This window comes from Pterocles gutturalis, unplaced genomic scaffold, assembly GCF_000699245.1.
Source record: "Pterocles gutturalis isolate BGI_N339 unplaced genomic scaffold, ASM69924v1 scaffold12043, whole genome shotgun sequence".
NCBI classification, from domain to species: Eukaryota; Metazoa; Chordata; class Aves; order Pterocliformes; family Pteroclidae; genus Pterocles; species Pterocles gutturalis.
Genome location: NW_010120576.1, coordinates 1 through 22,674, shown reverse-complemented (window position 1 = coordinate 22,674; position 22,674 = coordinate 1). Strand labels below are relative to the sequence as shown.

The following is a 22,674-nucleotide window of genomic DNA, read 5'->3' as shown; positions in this document are numbered from 1 at the left end:
TCCCTGGGTACTTACTTAAACCAGGGTAAAAGAAAGGTGCAGCAATCACAGTCTAACACCCATCATTTCAGATCAAACATACCATAAAACCCGATGACAGTATATCATTATTAAATAATCCATGTGTGCTTCTAGTTACAATATTAATATTTTCCATCAGTGACTTTTATGTCAGATTGCAAAACAATAAATCACAGCAACATTACTGCATAACTTGTAGGGATTTATAAGTGTAACAAAAACAAAGCATAAAGTCAAGGTAACCATTTGGAAAGCTAATAAATTTTCAGTGAATTGCTTTTTATTTTGTACTTTATTTTTAAACAGGTTTTAAAATTATCATCAAAGTACAAAAGCCCTAAAAACTTTTAACATGGCATAATCTGCACCACAGGAAGAAGAATTTAATATCCTTAGTTACCTTCTGTGAATCAAAATTGAACTGAAACTTTCCTAACCCAATTCATATGATCTCTACAAACTCAATCAATATCAACATGATTAGTCACGCTGCAGAACTTCAGAGTTCCACTTAAAAGTAATTTTTTTTTCGTGAAACACAACTTAACTGTAGTATTCAAAACAATCTGACTCCAGAAACCTGGGGAAAATATTTACGTGTTCTTAAGCTTTCTGTCTAATTGGGACTCAATATTTAAGAAGTTTACCATTTCTGCTAGTCTGAATTCATTCTAGAAAAGGATAGGAAGCCACTCAAAGTTTTGGAGCATATTTTTAGTGCTTTGCAATCTTAAATATGTAATGTGCAACCAAAAAATTTAAGTACACACATCAAAACATAATTTTAAAAGTCACATTCTCCCTTGCATAAAATGATTCAAACTAGATATTTAAGCAGTTAATGATGGAACCAGCGTTAACTGATAGATGAAAACACAAAAGTACAATGAAGGTGCTAATAAAAGATCATACAGTCTGCCCACACATTGCTTTCTGCTTCTCCTGGCCACAGTTTGGTATGCAGCCAGTTATCCCCATGGAGAGAAATGAGCTTTGAGCAGCTCTCTGCATATAGCCACACACCCACACACAGCAGCACAGTCTCTTCTTAACACCAAGGAAAGTTTGATTCCATCACCACCATTTTCTGAGAAAAATCTCCTCCTTAATCCAAATAGATATGCAGGATAGTCACAAAAAAAGACACATGGATTTTTATGAAAAGGCTGCAGCAACATACATGTATCAAAAGAGATCTTCAGTACCAGCACTCTAAGCAGTCATTAGGAAACACTGTTTTGATATTAGCAATTGCAAAATCCACCAATTCTGCCTCGAAAGGTCAAATATTAATATTTCTGCAGACACAGTGTATGGAAAAACTTATAAGAAAGAATCCCGCATGTCAGTAATTCAGATACGATCAGTGCTTAATAAAAAATAAAAGTTAAAAGTGAATGCTTTTGTAAAGCATTCCTTTAGTCCTGGTCCAATCAATCTGATCCATCAAATTATCACATTTAAAAATCAATTTATAAAGCGTGTCTATACTCCTATAAAGAAAAGCCAACCATCTGAGAAAGATGCATATTAAATCCCATAACAGCTGGGTGTACAAACAAGGCTAAAAATGAATAGTTGAGAAAAGCAGTCTAAAAATACAAACGAAAGCTCTCATTAACTAAAAAAGACACTAAGGAATCTGCTTTAAAATGTTAATCAAATATATGTAAATAGCTGAAAATGTAGACTGAGACAAGTCTGAAAATCTTTTTATAATAAAAATTTAGCTTTACAGGAACTGGCTAAAGCATTTTTTAATTACAGTTTCAGCATTAGCCACCACCTTTTTACTTTATTGTTTACAAATATGAGACATTACCTAAGAAAACACTACTCAGTTCTCACAGACCTGGTTTTATTTGCTGCTTCTATATCACCTCCCTAAAGGGGCTAGTTTTGTTATTTTTGCTTATTTATTTTCTTTGCTATTGAAAGAATCAGAGCCTAACTTTACAGGCACCATTTTGCATTTCAAAAATTTCTCCTAGCAAGTCAGCTTAAAGCATCCATATGCAACAGAGGAAGTTCCAGGACAGATTCAGGCTCTGCAAAGACACGTTGTTCAGCCAGGAGTGATGGGATGGGACAGAGCACAAGAGACTCGCACCGACAAAAGTTTGAATTTCATTAGGTGACTGTAGAGGGAGCTGCTCCTCAGGGTTGGTGTCAGTTTTGCAAGGAAAGAGAAGGTTACAAACTAGAACTACAATCTTCCTTCCTCATCCCTGTCCAAAAGGGAGGAAGAAATTCCTTAAAAATATATGTCCTGGTGACACGTCAATTTTCCTGCCATGGAAACAGTACATCTTATCTCCAAGTGAAGCTGATTTCAGTTAGCACTAGACACATGCTTTTCAGGAGACATCCTTTCCCAGTAATTTTTTCCTGGGTACAAATTATATTAGAACAACTTAATGAACATCCATACAACCTTCAAAGTATCAGAAAGGGGGCAGACAGAGGAAATCAGAAGAAATGGCATACTGACTAATCTAATAAACCTTGTCATGGTGATATAAGCTCTCAACACAGCATGACAAGGTGGAAAATATCCACGTTGCTGGGGCACTTATATTTTTCCTCAGTCAGCATCATCTCAGAAATTAAATACATACAATCTAACATCAAAGACCATGATGCAAAGCTATCATTCAGGTTGGTACCATCTCAGAATATTTCATTTAATTAACTGCTACATCTGGATCAATTGTCTTAGCACAACAGAGCAGTTTCTGCTGTTTCCTCTGAAGTGTGAAAAAAGATTAACAAAAGGTAACCAGCACACATCAACAAGAAAATTGCAATGAAAGATTAAAAAAAACCCAAAGTCAAGTCTACAATACCAAGCACTGACAGCACTAGCTGTGCCATTTTACTTTCAAAAGAAGCACTGCCTGCATGACTAAAAAGCAAGTTAACTTACAGCTGACTATCTAGTGATTTCACAGCTAGAGCAGGAACAGCCTCAACCAGCAGAACTAGCAGAAATGGTGCTGGTTGTGTAAAAGCTCCTCCAGTCTTAACGAGGCTGAGATGAAGAAGAAAAAAGCATTAGTAAAGGAAAAGCTATAAGATGATTCCGGGGTATCAAACTTGTATCTTAACCTCTCTTGTGCATCATGCCTCGTACCTTCCTTTGTCCTTTTATGCTACTCTCATAAACCCCCAACTCACCTGCACTTCTTCCTTCTCACAACGATTGGCACCATCTGTCCTAATCCTGGCCCCCACACAACATGCCTATAATCTCATCCCCCGTCCCTCATGCTCTATTCTTTTTAGCATTATACTCATCTGTACCTTCCACCCCCTCATAAATGCTTGCTCAGGCCTAAAAAAAACCCAACCAAAAACAAACAGTGATACCATCAATCTGTGAATAGAGCTAGCTGAAGCAAAGCATATTTTTGGTATGCTCATCCTGTGCTTCCTCTTTAATCTATCTTTGGTAAAAGAGTTTACCAGAACCTGACAAACTGTTGGAAGAAATCAGTAGTCCTTCTTTTTGGAAGAATGGCCCATTTTAACTCTCAGTATTTTATAATGAAAATCACGAATTCATATCAAATTTTAAAATTTAAAAAAATCTTTAAATATACCACTTCTTAGGATCTTAGAGAAAAGATTTGGACTATCTACCAAAACCTCACAGATCACAATTCAAGGATTACTAGGATTACATTTTTTATATGCCGACAGATAATTAAAAAAAAATAACCAACCTATATCGGCAACTGAGATTAGGTACTAGTCCTAGTGTCAGCCTTGCCTGTGGATGTATCTCTAGGTTCTGGTTTAGCAAGTATTTTGTATTATCCTAAGTTTTGTATTGTAAGTAGTCAGGCCCCTTTAGCTCCTTCTTCCAGTCTAAGAGAGGACAGAGGCAGGCAAATATTTACATCATAAACTAATTTTTTAATTAGTTGGGTTTTTTTATTAGGTATTTTGGTATATTTTATTAGGCATTTATTTTTACTACGTATTTTGATATATTGGGTTAGCCCTGGATTTATAATGTTTTTATCTTATGCCTTAGGGCTTCTGCTAGTCACCTGCAAAGGACAAGAACAATTTCCTTTCACCACTTGATGCATATTTCTGCATCTGGCATTCTCACTTGTTCTAAGCACTGGAGATCAGCCACAGTTAGGGACAGGAAGTAAGGTGAGGCTGGCTTTTAATGGAATTAAACTCTCAGTTGCCTGTTATCTTGTCACAGTCGCATGCTCGCAGCCAAACCAGCAGCCAGACTTGCAGGCAGACAGGCATTTCTCCCCCATATCAAGAATTCAGAGGCCACGATGGGAGAAGGAGTTAGCTGGTCCTTCTCTGCAGCCTGATCCCAGTTCTTAGAATCATACAGGAGATGTATTTAACAAACACTTCGTTAGTACAGGAACCTATGACATAAGCAATGCCCTTGGTTTCTCCTGATTGCTTCCTATGACACATTATTCTCACGCCTTTCGCTCTTTTGTTAAATTTACATTTGTCATAGGGTCACAAATTCTTCCCAAAACCCATGGTATGGGGCAACATACAGAACATCTTAATTCACTAGACCCTTCTAAACTGCACACCGGCTACATAGTTTCTGGCAACACGTCTAAGTGACTTAGGTGAACCCTTCTAACCCTGAGTGGTTGGGAGAAAGAGGAGAATGCAAGACAGAACTTCTTTTATCCTTCTTCTGTCCAATTTTTTTTTTTTAACTGCCTTTTCTCTGAAGTATTTGAAATTCCTAGCTCAGCTGGAGATTCTTACTGTCCAGTGAACAAGGGCAAGAGTATAACGCTAAACTTCATAGCTTGACAGCCCTCTAATTAAAAGCAATGAAAGTTCCAAGGACCTTGTTAATGGCACTCTGCATTGCCTGGCCTATGAGCAGCACTAGAGGCATCAGAGCTATCATGCTGCAGACACAGGAAAACAGATCTGCATCACTTAGCAACCATAAGGGTTAGACTTTCAGAGGAAAGATTTTAAGAAGAAAAATTCTGGACTGATAAACTTGACGACTTAGGATCTTCCAGAGAAGGCATCCCAAGATTCACAACAGATAAGCCTACCCCCCATTTACTGTTCTCTTCCCCATCTAGAACTTGATATTCAAGCTAGCGTGGACAGAAACAGTACTTCATTTCCTCACGTAAAACATACACCACACAATATTTTAAAAGAAGTTATCTTTATGACCCAGTGTTGCAGTGATACTGAGAATAAACTCGTCACTGCATTATTTAAATACAGATATTTTCAAGTCTCCATACACTCTCTGCCATATTTAGATCCCCTTCTTAGAACAAAATACAAGTATTTACTGTTAAAAATATCAAAGTGAATTTACCAACATCTCATTCAAAAAAAGAAACCACTAAGATCTACGTCTACGAAGTAAGGGAAAATTAAGTACATGATGTCTTTCTGTTCCAGCTCAGGAAAAAACAGGCCACACCAAGCAGAAATTTTACTTCAGTCAAAATTTCTCCGGAGCACATTAATCTGTCTATCCTTTTGCTGTACCCCTTCTCATCTATTACCAAAATTCAAATATAACTTCAATACGGATTTTTGGTACTAACTCCACAAAGAAAGCATGTCAATCAATCTGCTGTATCTGTATTACTTTCAGCCTTCAACCTCCAGAACAGTTACACCACTGCTCCTGAGACTTTACCTCACACTCCTCTTCAGTTCTGGTCCTGGGCCCCGATTATACACACATTTTTACCATACATATATGATCACTGTTGAGCCTCTTCTGACTGCTACATGAATGGTCATGTAGCTTTGATATTGCAGCTCCCCAGGCAGGAAAGATAACACTTCATGTTATTTCACTTCTAAACCAAGACAGATTTTAATGCCAGGTATCTAAAGATACAATATTCCATTCTTCTAATTCTGCTGACAATATTAGATCATTGGACCAAAACAATACTTTTTGGTTGTTATGTCCTCTCCCTTCCTTCCTTGTTTGTCATAAAAGCAACTCTGCTGAGGAGGGACAGTCAAAGATTCCCTTTTTATTACTGCCATAACCATCATATAACCTTGATTCACGGTGTGGGCAAGATCAAAGATGTCAACAGTATCACCAGATTTGGTTACACACTTACCGCAGAGCTACTATCACAACCAATATGACAAAAAAAAGAAAACTTGATTAAGACAGATTGACAACTAAGTCCCTTAAGGGAACTAACTAGCAGCAATGAAGGATGGTTGACACAAAAACATAGCGCTTTAGTGCACTGAGCCACAAACCCAGCTAAAACCATTGCATTCCTGAGAGGCCCCATGATACTGAGGTAAGGACTTCTCAAGTTAACGTACTGCACTAATACTCTGTCAATAGCTCTGTCATCAGAACCTAACCACCCACCACACCAAATGGTTTATACCATACTATTTATATTCTTCTTTTTCTCTGACTCCATTCTCTCGGAAAGCATGTTTTCTTTCAATCAAACCCCATTTTTTCTAGATCTTTACCTTTACAAACACATACCCTGCAGTATTCATATTTTACTTGACCCAACAGCACACAGCTGCTGTGAAGCTCCTTCTCTTCTTCACTGACCCATAGCTGCACATTCCCACAGTAGTGCAGCTTCATTTCTGTGGAACACTGATTCAGCCTTACCCATCCCCAGCACTTGGTGCCCACTCTCTGACCCAATAAAATACAAACCCCCCCCCAGCTTTTCCATCTCTGAACTCCTCTGTATTCTCCTCCTTTCAGGGATCTGCAATACCAGGAATGAAATCACCTACTGCTCCCTGGTTATCAGCAACAACTAATTCAAAGTATTTGAACAAGAATTTTAACAATAACAGTTTTAGAATTAATCATCACATTCCCTTCCCTCCTCCTCATCCCAGAAATAATCACAGAGCGGTAGGACATGCACAAGCCACAGCAGCAACAGATAAAGCCAGAATCTGGCAGCTTCCCTAAAACAGAGTACAGGCCAGTGAAAACAGCTTTTCCCCACACACACACCACCCTCACTGTAACAAACCTTCACATTTTTCCAATGACCCTATCCACCTAAGCAATAATTCCTACTTACTCTGATCTGAGAATCCCTAATGCCTTGATGAATGAAAACCCCACAAACGGCAAATCTTCACCCGAGAAGCCTGCTGGGTTCAACTGGCGCGTAGAGGATAAAACCCGCGAATTCTTCTCTGGTTCATCAAAATTTGAGGTGTCATCATCAGACTTGAGAGTAGGAACGAAGGGGGGAGGAGCTGGTGAAAAAAGCAGGAAGAAAAGACAAAATTCAGCTACAGTTCACTCTGCAACAGTCCCACTCATTCAGTGCTTGCAATGGCACTGCAGCTCCTGCTTTTAATCTTGCTAACACAAGCAGACTGAGCTGCTGCTCTCAAATCATATTACAGCAACAAGAGATTAACCCTTAAGCTACCAACATGGCTACCACTCTGCAGGCAGAATGTCTCCCATACTGATTAAACTGGGGTTTAGGTTGAGGATTTGAGATTGTTGGGGTTTGGGTTTTTTTTTTTTTTTCAGGTTAGGGTTTTTTTTTAAACACATACATTGAATCAAACCAAAGCACCAGGCTAAGAAAATCATTACTGTAATATACCTAAAAGTAATTCATTTCTGATTCATCTAGAAAAATAAAATGCCTCCAACCTATCCAGTTAGTGACACTACATAAGAATGTAGCCTGAACCTTTGCCAGTCATCTAAGGGATATATCTACCTTTTACTACTACCAAGAATCTTCCCAGTATGGGCTTCTAATCAACAGGAAACTTATCTTTCTCCTGGAAGATTCTAATAAACTATAGCTACTAGAAGCTAACGGGTATTTACGAAGGGAAGAAATATCTGTAAGATTTGATTTCTCTAAAAGGGCTTGCTAAGGATCTGGAACACTTGTCAGGACACCACTGCAGTCTGGCTCTGACACAATCATCTCTGAAGAGAGGTATAAATAGCAGGAATTACAATGTATTTCTTACTACAATTTCTAAATTGGTACCACTTAACTTGTTAAGCAGTTGTTTAATTTCAGATTATTTTCCCGTGTTTGCTTCAGTTTAATTAACCAACAGAACAAAAGAACAAGTTCTTCTCAATGATGTTCAGCACCCGAGCTACCTGCTGGCTTGGCTACGTGCGTGAAAGGAATGAATGCAAAAGCCTGCTGTGCAATTCCTACCTCATTAATTCATGTTTTCTACCATTTTTTTTTTTATTTCATCACTCGAGTCCTTACTTGCTGCAAATCTACTAATCTCTTTTTTTGCTGTATAAAGGAGACAGCTCTTCAGTCAGCAACTCGAACACAGCCCATTGTCACAAGCCGATGGAAGTGTAGTGTGCTAAAACCGTTACCATGGATCCAGTATAGATCTCCTGTAGCTGAAGGGCTGATGAGAATTGAAGAACCGGGAACAAACATTACAACCCCTGCAGTGCAGGCTCCCTGCTCCTCACTCTCTGCATGCTCAAGTTTAACCCTACCTGCCTGCATTCGTGACAGATGCTGATGCTTATCTGACTGACACAGGCAGAATGAGTCACGGCTGGAGCTTGCTAGCTCCCTCTAGGCTGCCAAAGCCTTTCACAGCCCGCTTTTTAACTCTTCATTCTCTAGACAAATGTACGCCTAAACTACCCACCAGACCAGCACTAACAGCCAAAAAAAAAAATTGTATCTGTCTGTATAAACTGCCAAATCACAATTACACACGCAGGCTTTGTTAGCAGCTCCCCAGGGAGCCATTCTGATGCTGCTCCCAAGCAGGGAAGTGAGGAGAAATTCCATGAAGCAGATAGGATGCTGCTCACGTACAGTAGTTCCAAGTACATTAGAATGAGAAAATTGGGGAAAATATACAAATTAAACAGGTTCTGTAGTAAGCAGTTTACTTACTGGCTCTAGAACATTTAAATTTTCTGTCAATATCATACATTTATTAATTTCTGCTATTGTATTGGTTATAATATAAATTTAGATCTAATATAATGCTGATATTTATGTACTGTAAACATAATTTTGGAATACAGATTGTTGATTAGGATCTGTTGGTTTTTTTTAAATTCACTTAATGTCAGGATAATGTCCAGCAACTCTTTGATATGCTCTTAATGATTAAAAACAGAGAAGCAACAGAAAACAGTTTGTAAGTACATAATCTTTAATGCAAACAGAAGCCCAAAGTTATGGTTAATTCATAGCAGAGGAGGATAAATTCAGGAATTAATATTTTTTCGTTTAGGACCTCTGCTGCGAGAGCTTTGCACATCCTCCTACAGGAAGGGGTTGCTGTGGGGTTTTTAACATTGTCTTTGAAGACAGATACTGTCTATGAGGTAAAGTAATAGAGAAAACAGCGAACTATTCACTTCGTCTGGGGAAGTCTAGAATCTTTCTTAAAGAGGTAGCAAAAAACAACGTCGCTGTCTTTTTATAATGGTGTAACAAACCTCTTACATATTCCTCAGAGTCTGACAGATAACTGCATCTTTGAAAGAGAGGTCTCGTGCCTTGCTTCATATCAGAAATTAGCTAAGAAGAACCTAACAGTCATCTTAGAGCCCTTGCAGTTAAAAAGAAAGTCTTTACTCTTACCAACAATAAGAATTGCTAGTCAAACCACGTGCATGAAAGAAAATATCATTTAAATATGCCTAAGATCTGCATGCACATAAAAAGATGAAAAGTACCCAACAGGGGAACAATGGATGCAAAACCATAAAACCAAATGCAAGACAGAGCAAACCTTTGGGGCTGGTAGGAAACTCGTTTAAAGAGCACAATGTTTTACTCTACAGTTTTCCTCTAATGTTTAATAACAGATGAGAACGAAGAAGAAGAATTGTAAACACTAGATTAATAAAAAACTGAAAAAATCATTTGGCCTCTATTTTGCAGTCACTAAAAACCCATGACTAACAGTCCAAAAGCTCTGCAACTCTGCAGTATAGCCTTGTTACGATATTTATATCAAGAAATAGTAGCAACTAAAAAAAAGAAAATTTAGAAGAGTCATTCAACAAAAACACCTCTAGATATTAAGTAGTTCTGAACTGTCAACAGTGCCTGAAAATGAGAAGCTTCTTCAGAAGTTTCAAGACACTGGACAAAAACTCACTTGGAAGTAAGAGAGAATATCTTTAAGGAAAAAAAAAAAAAAGCTAGATCCACTCTGATTTTGTTAATTATTTGGTAGCTTCTTCCTAGTCCTTTATCCCTAAAACTAAGGAGTCCTTTGGCTCATGTCCAAAATATCCACTAAATAAATGGAGTACTCTTGTAAAAACAAGATAAAACAGACAAGCAATTTTTTTCTCAAATGTGGGTCACATTGTGACATCATCTCGAGTTACATTATTATTTCTTGCTTAAAATCAAAGGACCATCACACAACTATAGTATTTTCAGAACAAGATGAAGACTGGTGAATGCAAATACATTGATGCGCTTACCAGTTGCTTCCCTAAAGGGAAGAATCCTTTAGTAGAGGTCAAGATAAGCCTCTGAGAACACTAAATGTTAAAACCATGCCATCGCATCTGCCAAGGTGAAAAATTTGTCCTTTTTCCAGGCTCTCCCAAAGGGGAGGCCAAACTGTCACTCAAAAAGATGGTAAACCCAATGCTTCTGCTTGTACAAACTGGTTGGTATAAAGATCTCTTTTTGTCTCCGATATGTTACAAACGAACGTACATGTTCTGTTTACCATTTAAAGTATCTTGCAGAGAACTGCATGTTTTAAAAAAGCCAATTCCTTGCCTAGATACCTCCCCACTTGTGGAAGGATGTAACCTTCTTCCATCTGTTCCAAAGAATGACTTTCAGAGGAAAAGGGGGTGTTGTAGGTTGCTAAGTTTATTCACTTGGAAAAGAAAAAAAAAAAGAAAAAAAAAACTAAAACCACCACACATACACTGCAGTACTTTAACCAGTTTATCATTAAGATTAGATAAAATGTCTCTTGTGGAAAGATTCTTTTTTTTAAACTCCACACTCGTGTGTGTATTTATGACTAGTTCAAGGAACATTGCCTTAATCGGGTCTCTCCATCCTTTCAAAATATTTTCAAGCAAATTTAGAAAAGAGATATTGCATTTCCCCTGGGACAGTGAACGACTTAAATGAAAAAGGAAATTTAAAGGAAATACAGAACATTTCTTAAGAATAAAAATGTGTCTTGTCTTGATCTACAAGGTGATCTATATATGCTTTCTGAGGAAAAGCATCCACATAGCCTTTTTAAGTAAGTTAGGCACTACTCTTCCTCAGGCCTATTTCAGTAAAGTGTTATGGAAGGAAAAGAGAAAATAGAATGTCCAAAGGATGTAATTTAAGGATGTTTTCTCTCAGATAAAAACCTGCATTATGCTAGTTCTAACCAATCTATACAATATTAAGATCTTTTCTGTGCTGTCAAGACAATGATCCAACACGCTCATTTCTGTTAATAAAAGCAAACTTCAAGCTGACATGAAAGTGATCTCCACTTAGAGAAACAAGTCAACATATTTTTATGAAGGCAAGCATTTAAATGAAACATCACGATGTTTAACTGCCAACATACTGAATGAAGGATAAGGAAGAGTCTTGGACTTATCAACAATGAGATTTGGGTTTCTCCTGTTTAATAGCAGACGACAGCCTAAAAATCAGTCTGCAACACTGTCTCAAGTTCTTCTATTGGCGCAAAACATTCATTCTTTTCTTCTCATATATATAGTTTCCTCACGCAAGTCCAAATTCCATTTTCAAAACTTCTTGGATTGCAGTTACAAAACAATTCTTAAAATGAAAGATTCTTTATGCTATACATATGTATCACTTGGAAGACAGTAAAAGTCTTCTGACCATCTCTCAGATAGCCTTCAGCGGGCAGATTTTTGCAAATTAAACAGCTGGATTTCAAATAACAAAAGGTGATTAACAAAATCCCCAAATTATATCGAATGCAACCTTGTTGCCAATAGCAAGTATGTCATTCCCGCATTCTCCACCTCTGATTTTCGATACTTATCAAGTACACAAATAGTTCTGTTGTCAACTTTCCAGTTAAAATCCTGAACATTTAGCTGAAACACAGATAGAAATATGTTTATTCTAGGCAAATAAATTCCAAAATTTCAGAAAATTCTGTCAAGTAAATCAACACAATCTTTTGAAAGTTTTGTTTTGTTTTCTTTTGTTTGGAGGGGGAGTGGTCTCTGGTTTGGGGCTTTTTTTTTTTTCCAAGAAGCTTTAGAAGTCATTAAATAGCAGAAATCAACAAATACAGAGAGCAGAATCTATAAATATGTTCCAGTACGATACTCCAAGGAAGGGGAAAACTACCTGGAGACAGATTCAGTTAAACTTGGTCTTAGGTTTAATGGTTGGAGTGTGATTCTGTAACTTCAGAGTTGCTTCTACAGACACATGCTACTTGAACCCAGGGAAGCTGGGAGCTTTTTATAGAGGCAACTATTTTTTGGGAAGGGGTTTACTGCAAAGTGTTTCACAGGTTACCATAACAACAAAATGTAACACTGAAAAACCCCTTAATGAGACATTCTTAACCAAAATCAGTGCATTAAGAATGGCTATCCTGGAGCTCCCAGCATGATAATTTAAATACCTGCAAGGCGAGGATACCAATTTTTTCTCTACCTTTCTTGGTCTGAAATAGAAATAACATTATTGCTTTTACACAGGAAAGTCTGGCTGTGCTGACACTGTATTTATTTAAAAATCATAGAATCATAGAAACATTTAGGTTGGAAAAGACCTTTACGATCATCAAGTCCAACATTCCATACCCCCAAAATCTTTGACCAGATTAACTTGAGGACGTGAGATTCTTCAATCTAAACCTAAATCCTGTGACCTCTTCCAACATTCACTAGCTTCCTCATTTTCTCAGGCTGCCATTGCTCCAGTTAAACACCACTATCAGCGGAGCTCAAGATAAGAAAGAAACCTTTAGCTTTTAGATAGCCCAGGTCAAACCCCACAAGGGTTTTGAACAGAATGACAGCGACACTGCCCTGAATAAACCATCAAATGGAGGACCACTGCAGAGAGCAAAGCAATAGGTGACACATTGAATCTGCCACTAAAAGCAAGAAGACTGCTGTGCTTTGTGCTAGTTACAGCGGGGTTTTATGAAGTATGAGACATAACAACGAAGGCAGGGGTCAAAGCTGCATGAATCTTCACAGTAGGTAGGTCCGGTTATTACAGAGAATGATGCAATCTGCTGGCCAGCTGCAGACAGAAATGGGATTTTTAAAACCCCGAATGATTATTTCAACATTATAATGACATCAGGGCTGCCTACTCGCTGGTCCATCCGTATCGCTGTTGTCACATGAAATGACAAAACAGTCAATTAACTTGTGCAGTTGTGTGAATACTTGGACAGACAATTGCCAAGGAAACACCAGAACATATGCTCACATGCCATTTTTTTCTAGATCTAAGATAATATGATACAAATGCAACACAAAAGTTTCAGAAATGGAAACTGGTAGCTTAGGCCTGGCAAAAGAAGGCAGAGTCAGCTGAAGTCTGGGAAAAGTATGCTAAAATGATGAAAAAGACTCAAGGCTCAGTGGCCCTCAAAGGGCAGAAACAATGGAATTTAACAAAACAGCAGCTCCACAAGTTCAAAATTAATGAATCAACAGAAAAGTGAGTAAACATTCTGTGGAGGTGACAGCTGAAGTGCTGAGATAGTCATCAAAACTAGACGCACTGTCTTAGCAATTTATCATTTATCAAATGGAGCACAATCATTGCTCTTGCAGCATGTTTGATAAAGAATATAAGGCAGACATGTTCCTTGCTCAGATAATCTTACAGTCCAAATAATTTAGAATACTATCCAACACAAGTCAGGCACACATACATAGATCATTGATGATCTCCGAAATATTTGCTTTTGCCATAGAGCTGGTGCCTCAGTACTTCCAAATACTAAATTTAATTGCTTCCATAGTATCATAAACAATTTTCTGCATAGAAAATTATCTGCTTTGCTGGTTTTATTCTATTCCTAGTGAACAGATTTTTGACAAAACAGTCATATATTAGCCACATCAACTTTGAGGGAAAAGCTCCAATGTTCTATGACCACTGACATTTTATCACCTACAAGAGCTTAAAATAAAAAATAAAGTAACCTTAAATGAAGCTGGATCACAAGCAATGAAAGAGAGAAAGCTGAAGATATAACAAAAATAATGAGATTAAGCCAAAATTAAGCAAACAGAGATGGAAAAGGCCTGAAAGAACATACTGATGTATTTTAATCTGAGGAAGGACATGGAAAGGACCATTTTGATTTTCCAGTCAATTTTCCAGTTAGTGCCTGCAGTAATATGACAATTGCATCAGAAATTCATATAGACGCATATTAAATTTCATCTTACCTTACATTTTTCACCTGAGCGATGTTAACATATCCTATCCAAAAACCAAAATTGTTTTGTTAAAAACCCCTGTACCAGGACACAGCCCTGTTTCATTATGAATACTTATTCAGATCAAACACACTTAAATACTCACATTGTACAAACTGTCATGTTACCTAAAGAAACAGAAATTGTTTATAAATACAGTATTATTCTACTTACAGTTACGAATATTATTCCAGTCAATTTTAGAAAAAAATGGATGGCAGCAGAGGCCCTCATAGCCCAGCCTTTCCTTCTGCCCACAAAGCAGGCTCTGGATCAGATCAAGAAATTCACTGCTAACTTTCACATCTTCTGGGAACTTCAGAAATCTCTGCATTAGAAAGAAAAGGATTTCTCCTCAGTAGGAAAACAATCCCCGAACAGTAAGATTAAGTTCCATTATACTGAGATATGACAGGCACAAAGGATAAATATTTATAGCATACAAATAAAAGTATTGTGCATTTTTTTCCAAATAGGCTTTTATACACATTTACTGCAGTAAAGATAAGAACATGAGAACAACTATTCCTGATCGGACAAATGGTAGTCCCAGATCATCTTATGCTGAGCAACGGCCGATGGCATACACAAATGGAAGAGTAAAACAAGACACTTCGCAGAAAACTCTGCCAAACTTCCAAGGATTTGTGGCTTAAGATTTTCTGAAACAGGGGTGATGTCTTTGTAGTTGCCAGATCTCAATGAATTCTTCTTCTATGATTTTTTTTAGTCATTCTTTGAACACATGTAAACATTCAGTAGCTACAAACTTATGTCAAAGAGCTCCTCAGCAAGGGAATGTGCTGTATGAAGTATCCTCCTTTGTATGTAACATAGTGACTGCTGGCTGCTTTCATTTGATTCCCCTAATTTCCATATTAGAAGAGATAATAGGCAACCATTCTTTGTTCACTTCCTTCCAACTACACATTGTTTTTTTCTTTTTCTTTTGCACTAACTCCTACCATTGTACATGCTGCTTTTTGGACTAAGAACTAAACTAACGTTTGCATAGATTGTAACATCAAGATACTGCTCTTGAGCCCACCACTGGGTAAAGTTGGGATACTTTTCCCTTCATAAACACTGCTTTAAATTTACTAACAAGAAATTTCACATTATGTTTTAAACATGCAGACACTTAATATCCTCAAGTCTTTCTGCAGCTCTTCATAGCTAGCCCTTGCCCTTACAGAAACAGTTAGTAAGATTCAGAAACTTTATCAACCCACAATTAATCCTTTCCATTCCTTTTCTAGATTATTTTGGAAATGCTGCAATTATAGCTGCCTAAGATGGACAGCTAAATCTTTTTTAACTCATGCACTGCAGATGGTTATTTTTAGACACCTGTTATAAAAAATAACTTAATATCAACAATACAGAGACATATAAAAACAATATAAGACACATATTCTAAATATTTTATGAACATGACCAATTAAAAGACATCCATAAGCCTCTTTTCTCAACTGTAAAAACACAGTCTTTACTTACAGCCTTCTTACTCAAGAACATTGAAGGAGTTGTCTCTACCTGGAAGTTCATGATGTTATTGAAAGTTTTTGCTGAAGTCCCCTCCGTGAACGGAGATCTTCCATAAATCATTTCATACGCAATGACTCCTAGGGACCACCAGTCGCATTCTGGACCATAAGAAGCTTTGCCATCCCCATTCAACCCCGTCAGCATTTCTGGTGCCATGTAGTCAGGTGTGCCGACAGGTAGCTTGGCATTTACCTAGAAACAAAGATATACCAAGTGAAAGTGCAGCACTTTCTGTTCATTGTGATCTTGGTAATAAAACTTTTTTTTTTTTTAAATGAGAGACAATTTAAGCAAACTAACTTTTGTTACGGAAAAAAGTGCAAGGTTAAGGAAACTGCTGATAAACACACAGCAAGCTATTTGGTATAAAAAGAGTGAAATTATCAGAGCTAATTGTTACTAGAAAGTACAAACAGCTAAAGTAGAAAAGAAGCATTCTAAAAAGCACAGGATTACTAAACACTGATGTTTTGTCCAGACTAACACAAAAACCTGAAGATGACTGAAAATATAATGTTTAGAAAACACTTCAAGAAAGATGCAATGCAGAGAAACACTGAAAAGGGAAGAACAAGGACAACAAAATACTAGGAGTCACAATACTAAGAAAATGTTATGAAAAAATAAAAATTGTGAAACAAGACAGGAAGCTGGTATTCTCACTTAGATATATTTTAATTTCAAATTATCACTTGAAATTGTATGCAGTGACCTACATTTACAAGCAACTTATAAAAAATATAAACGGATTAACAGCTTTGAATATAGTGCTTTCTGGTGAGTAAAGCCCAGAACACTGAACTGTGACTCATTTCAGTCAAGAGCTCCCTGGTCTTCAAAACTATGTCACCTTAGTTAAAACAAACAATTTTCAGTCCAATTATGAACAACTATAAATCTACGTCCTTCTTTAAACACAGCACTGAACAGTTATAATAATCTCTAGAAGTACGATTTTGTATTGCAGTGCAGCACCATAAAAAAGTAAACTTGCCTTTACCTTACTTGTGTATTAAAATTTTAATAAGCAAATATATATCTACTGAGAGCTGCAAAAGATACTTGAGCTCCTATTTGAAAAGTCATTCATAAATGGAAAAATATAATTGTCAACAGACTCCATATTGGTCAAGAAAGGCAGAAGAATAAAGTGTCATCAAGGAACAGATATAGTTACTTTTTGCTTTTTGACTGGACTATCCAAACAAGCCATAGGCAAAGTTTAATTCCACATTATTACCATTCTGTTTACTGTCATTTTGGCAGCTGACCCAAAGTCCACCAGTTTAATGTGTCCTGTTCGGTCAATAAGAACATTCTCTGGTTTGATATCTCTGCAAGCAAGAAGCAAGCAATCAGTACCTTTCCATACTGTTCCCCCCGTCACAGCTAGATAACAGGACATCCCTCTTCAGCCACATCCAACCATGTCCTCAGTTGCATAAAAGCTTAACAAGTGGGAGCCTTATTTCCAACTGTTGTTCTGTTTCCAAGCAAATATGAAAGTAGTACAGTTCCCCTTATTTAAAGGGAAGTTATTGTTGACAGAAGATGGAAAGAGAAGATCCTTTCACACCTCAACGACATTGTAAGTGAAGTATTATGCAGCTTCCTTCCCAAATTTCCTCACAACTTGTTCTGTACATCTTTCAAATCCAGGCAGCTGCCTTGCATCAGAAAGCCACAGCCTATGCCCTAAGTGCAGCCACTACAGCTGCTTGGAACATAAAGTACTTCCTAATATTTCCAAAGCCTCAGAATGGAATAAATTTATTAAACACCAATATGATTTGAAACCACATACAATAACAGCCTCCAAGCCTTGATATGATCTTTAGAAAACTCTGTGATGTTTAACTGCTCCAGCATTCTATACTGCCCTGATTAGTGAACTAATCAGCAGACAAGTTTTAATAATTACACTAATTTCCCATACTACTTGGTGTTAAAAGCAACTATCTCTGGAAAATATTTTAATTTTTTGTAGTGCAACGTTAAGGCTTCTTTTTACTAAGCCTCCAGAAAATATATGTAACAATCCTTTCTTGATATTAGTTTGAACTTTACATCAAAGTTAATGCCTTTAGCTACAATTGTGGTTGGAGTCTGATTAATTTTCTAATTTTCTCTTCTGATACAGCATGTGAAATACTGTCCTGAAAAAGGACAGAATATCAAAAAAACAAGAATGCATCATTCCAGAACACTTTTCCTGGAATGATACCGATCAAATACTATGTGTGATGCAACGTAATCTTTACCTACCGGTGTACATAACCCATCTGATGGACACTGTGAATGGCTAAAACCAACTCTGCAAGATAAAACTGCACCATACTCTCATCTAGCTGGTCCTCATATCGGTTTAAGAGTGACAGCAAGTCCCCTCCAGGCTGATATTCCATAACCTACATAAAATTTTAAAGAAACAGATAAGGTTCACATATACAAAAGATATTCTGTTCAACTCCTCCATATTACACTGGACACATATCAAACAGTGGCATGTAATGCAGGAAAATTTACAGAAGATAAGCACATTTAAACCATCACATCGTTCTTCAACGTAACAATGGCAATAGTGTTCAACAGAGAAGAAAATAAATGAAGACTAGGCATTACCAAGTAGAGATTTTTCTTGTCTTGAAATGCATATTGTAACTGTGGAATCCATGGACTAGTGCTCTGAGATAATATACTGCGTTCCTCTTCAAAAAATGACACCTACAAAAAAAGGAAGTGGTCTGTTATATCAAAATAAGTTATGAAAATAAGTTAGAACACATTAGAATCTTCTAGTTTTAGAAAGATTTGAGTCTGTATCAAAGGCACACACCACACAAAAATTACACAGAAAATATTAAATGCTATTTCCCTATGACGTGCATCTTTAAAAAAGTAATTTTACTCCTTTGTGTTTTCCATTCCCCTCCCAACTTCTGTTGTCTAGCTTGCTTTCAGCCCAATAGTCCCTGCAGCAAAGGCCAGCTTCCCTTTCAAACTGGTGAAGCATCTACCAGTCTGGAGTAGAATCTTGGTTGACTTCATCTGGACTGGCCCTAATAAAATAAAACTAATCTCAAAAGAATCAAACAAGCAGAAAAGAAACTAGAGCAATTACAGGGTAGCATCTTACAGCTAATTTAGTAATAATAGAATACAAGGTTTTCTTGAAATCATCCCCTACCAACTATTTAACTATTCAGATGTACAGCCAGACAACAAGAAATTACAGACATACTGCAAGTTCATTTAGATCAACATTTCCTACTTTCACTGACCCACACTCAACAAGGCTGAGCAAGTGTTACACTGAGGGTAGTACCACACTTTGCTTTCTTGTCAATCTATGCCCTAGTAAGAGTAATTTTAGTTTGTCTTCATTTCTGACAGCCACAAACAATGCTAAGAGATCTCAGGAGCAACCTAACTGCTAACATATTGGGACCAACCGATGCAGATATTGCTGTATAAATTCCCAAGGTCTCTCATGGATTATCTCTGTCCTACTTGTCATCTCATGTCAGTGAAAGATTAACTTCTGTTTCTCAACAAACTATGATAACAACCTCCATTATTCCTTTTTAAAGTTTTCAAGAAACACATTTCTCAAGCTAGTGAGAGGCTCTCCATAAAAATCCAGTCACCACAGTTTGCCTTCACACCCACTCTTGACATTCTATGTCACTCTTTAAAACTAAAAAAAAAACCTTAATGAATAGATATCTTGGAAATTCAAGCCATCATCAAGCTCATCAATACTGATCCAGTATTTTCTTCATCTGTTTTTTCTTGTCTTACAATTAGAGCTCTTTAAGACAAGGGCCGTTTTTCTGTTTTGGATGGCACCTCACCCCATACCCGTCTATGACAATGGCTTTTCAGCACAGCAAAACTACACACAAATACATTATTGAATTGCACTGAAATGTAGGATGATCCTTCTCAAGATACACTTTTAGCTTAATTCTAATAGCCGTGACAAAAAGGAAATGTTCAACAAACTAATTTATTGTTCTGCTGTCATAACAGAAAAATATACATACGTGCTCCTGCGCCAACAAGGACTCCTTGCTCATCACCTTCATTGCATACACATCACCAGTAACTTTCTCTCTTACTACTTTCACATCTGCAAAGTGACCACAGCCAACCACACTCTTTACTTCAAAATCCTTCACACTGGGTTGCAGTTCCCTTAATTCAGCTATAGTCTCTGCATCTATAAAAAGAAAATACTTATTTTTACCTTAGCCAACTAGCATTTCACAACAAACACAACATCAAAAATGGGGAATAAAACAAAAGAAACCCATTTAGTTCCAGTCCCACAAAAAATGTTAAATCATTCCAGAATATACTTCTTAAAAAAAACCCATTATGCATAAGAACTAGAAAAAGACTGTATTAATGCATAGTTAAGACTGAAATACGGTACATACAAAAGAATCAGGAAATGTTAAGACAGTTTCCATAGCAACCATAATTCTGTCCCATTCATAACATCACAGGCTGATAGCCTCTTTTGTTTCTAATTTCTTTCCAACTATCCTTTACCAATACAAAGTGTGTTCTCTAAACATAAGCGCTTTACCCAGATGATTTCTACAAGTATCAGGGTTTTCTCCTCTACCTGTGGGAGGCACTAGTCTATTGTCTAACAAATAACCATAGACATTATATTCAGTTCAAGTTTCCCATTGACTAGTTTCAACCAGCATGCACTGTGACAATCAATTGCTCATTGTAGATTGTTCTAAAAATTCTTCAGTCTAGCAGAAAATTGCTCACCAATAATAATACCTAGAAGCTGTTGGATGGAACTATTATAAAGGGCATGAAAAGTTACTTTTAACCCAATGGCTTTCTAGTATATCTTCATAGAAAAATTCATGACCTTTTTTTTTTTCCTTTTCCCCAAAAAGACTCTGAGCACATTATCAGTAAAATATTTACTTCATCAGAAATTATATTCCTGAAGCACAGAACTACTATTTACAAGTTACACATGCAAAATTCAGATAACACATGGAATACAAAAGATTACTTCAAGCTGAAAGAGACAAGGATTACACTTCCTTTCTAGAATTTTTTTTCTCATACTTCTAGACACTGTCCTGCTCTCAACTTCTATTTTACCTACCTGGAGCTTTGCTGTATGCAGTACTCAGACACTTTTAAAGGAAGTGCCTCCTCAGGTATCAATACAGTACAGACCAAGAAAGATGCACATTCAAGTCACAGCACTTCAAAAGCCACTTGACCTTTTTGGACCTGAACAAAGCCTTACTAAGATTGTCAAGATCCCCTTTGCAATGATGAGTCTGCCCACAAAAGTCAGATTCTCAAAGTCCCCGGTTATAACCGTTAATGAATCAAAGCAACTAAAGCATTATTTAAACACACAGATTCTTAAGACCTGTATTTTAAACACCTGAAAATTAGTCTAAACAAACTTACACTTCTTGACAAAGTTGCCAACGTGTTTAATTTTCATTAAAGCAGGGTTTCTGCATTCTTCAAAAAGAACGAATAAAGAATCAAGGATGCCTTCCCGGGAGAGAGGAGACATCTGCTGTTGAGTCACAAAGAGTGGCTTCCCCTGAAAAAAAAAAAGAAGCAACAGCAGATGGAGTCAATGAAAAGCCTCAAAGCAATAACATATGTATAGAGTAGGTTATATCTTATCCATTCACAAATCAGTCCTTCAGAAATTAGACAAACGATACAGAAGCGTAAGGTAACTATATCAACTCCCTACGGCTATCTATAATAGCTGTTACAAGTATTTTAGACAAAGCAATCCTTTAAAGACCATTACAGCTTTCTTGAAACTACTGGTCATCCTAGTGATGACTCTGATCTGACTGTCTTTTTTCTTGACATTGTACTGTGTGGTTTTTTTCATGGTACAAATAGTTTTAAATAATCAATATCAGCTCTAGAAGGAATTTCCTCAGATGATCAAATAACAACTGGTTAGGTAAAACTATCTCATGACAAACCCTCAGCTCCACCAGCCCTGAAAAAACTGCAGATTACAGGATACAGAAGGCAATATTCCATATTTATGTGGGAAAATTCACTCAGAGTACAACATTAAAAGGTGCACATAAATGGAAGACCAGCTACTATCCACGGAACCTTGTGCAAACTAGACACACACTTTGAGTTTCAACATGTTATCCCCTTCTCGTACCCCTTCCTCTCCAGAACCACACAGGCACACTCTGACTGCCCGCTGTATTTTGATACGCTGGGTATAGACACAGATAAAAACCGAGAAGAGCTGATCCCAGGCCGGATGCTCTTTACCTGAAAGAGCCGGCGAGATCCGGCTGGTGATGGGCTCCATCGGTCCTGCCTCTGCCGGGTTGCGGGCACCGCATTTAAACTTCAACATCTTTACAGATTACCTTGGGTAAAAGATCACCTGAAAAAGAGAACAGGGACTTTGAAGCGGAGGCATTTGCATAGGTGACTTTAATAAAAGACAGGAAGGGAGAGGCGTACAATGGAAGCAACGTTTGTATTTCCTTAGAGACAACGTTTATTAAAGCCATCAAGTCTGAACACACCCGGGGTGCCACGGCAACTCGCGTGTTCTGGGGAAAGGCGGGCGGAGGGAAGGGCTGCAGGCGGGA

The 22,674-nt window shown here is 37.3% G+C and overlaps 1 protein-coding gene across 2 annotated transcripts in view; it reads right to left on the bottom strand.

Annotated features, from left to right (window-relative positions):
• Nucleotides 1-22,433, bottom strand: part of CIT (citron rho-interacting serine/threonine kinase) — a 68,747-nt gene extending 46,314 nt beyond the window's left edge. For both annotated transcript variants that reach the window (XM_010076958.1, XM_010076959.1), the window contains exons 1-9: nucleotides 22,358-22,433; nucleotides 21,491-21,667; nucleotides 20,077-20,252; nucleotides 18,653-18,754; nucleotides 18,296-18,438; nucleotides 17,271-17,364; nucleotides 16,019-16,222; nucleotides 14,657-14,810; nucleotides 7,101-7,281 (exon numbers count right to left, since the gene is read on the bottom strand). In XM_010076958.1, coding sequence (XP_010075260.1) covers nucleotides 7,101-7,281; nucleotides 14,657-14,810; nucleotides 16,019-16,222; nucleotides 17,271-17,364; nucleotides 18,296-18,438; nucleotides 18,653-18,754; nucleotides 20,077-20,252; nucleotides 21,491-21,667; nucleotides 22,358-22,433 — 1,307 coding nt within the window. The remainder of the gene's footprint in view (nucleotides 1-7,100; nucleotides 7,282-14,656; nucleotides 14,811-16,018; nucleotides 16,223-17,270; nucleotides 17,365-18,295; nucleotides 18,439-18,652; nucleotides 18,755-20,076; nucleotides 20,253-21,490; nucleotides 21,668-22,357) is intronic.
• Between the last annotated feature and the right edge of the window lie 241 nt (nucleotides 22,434-22,674).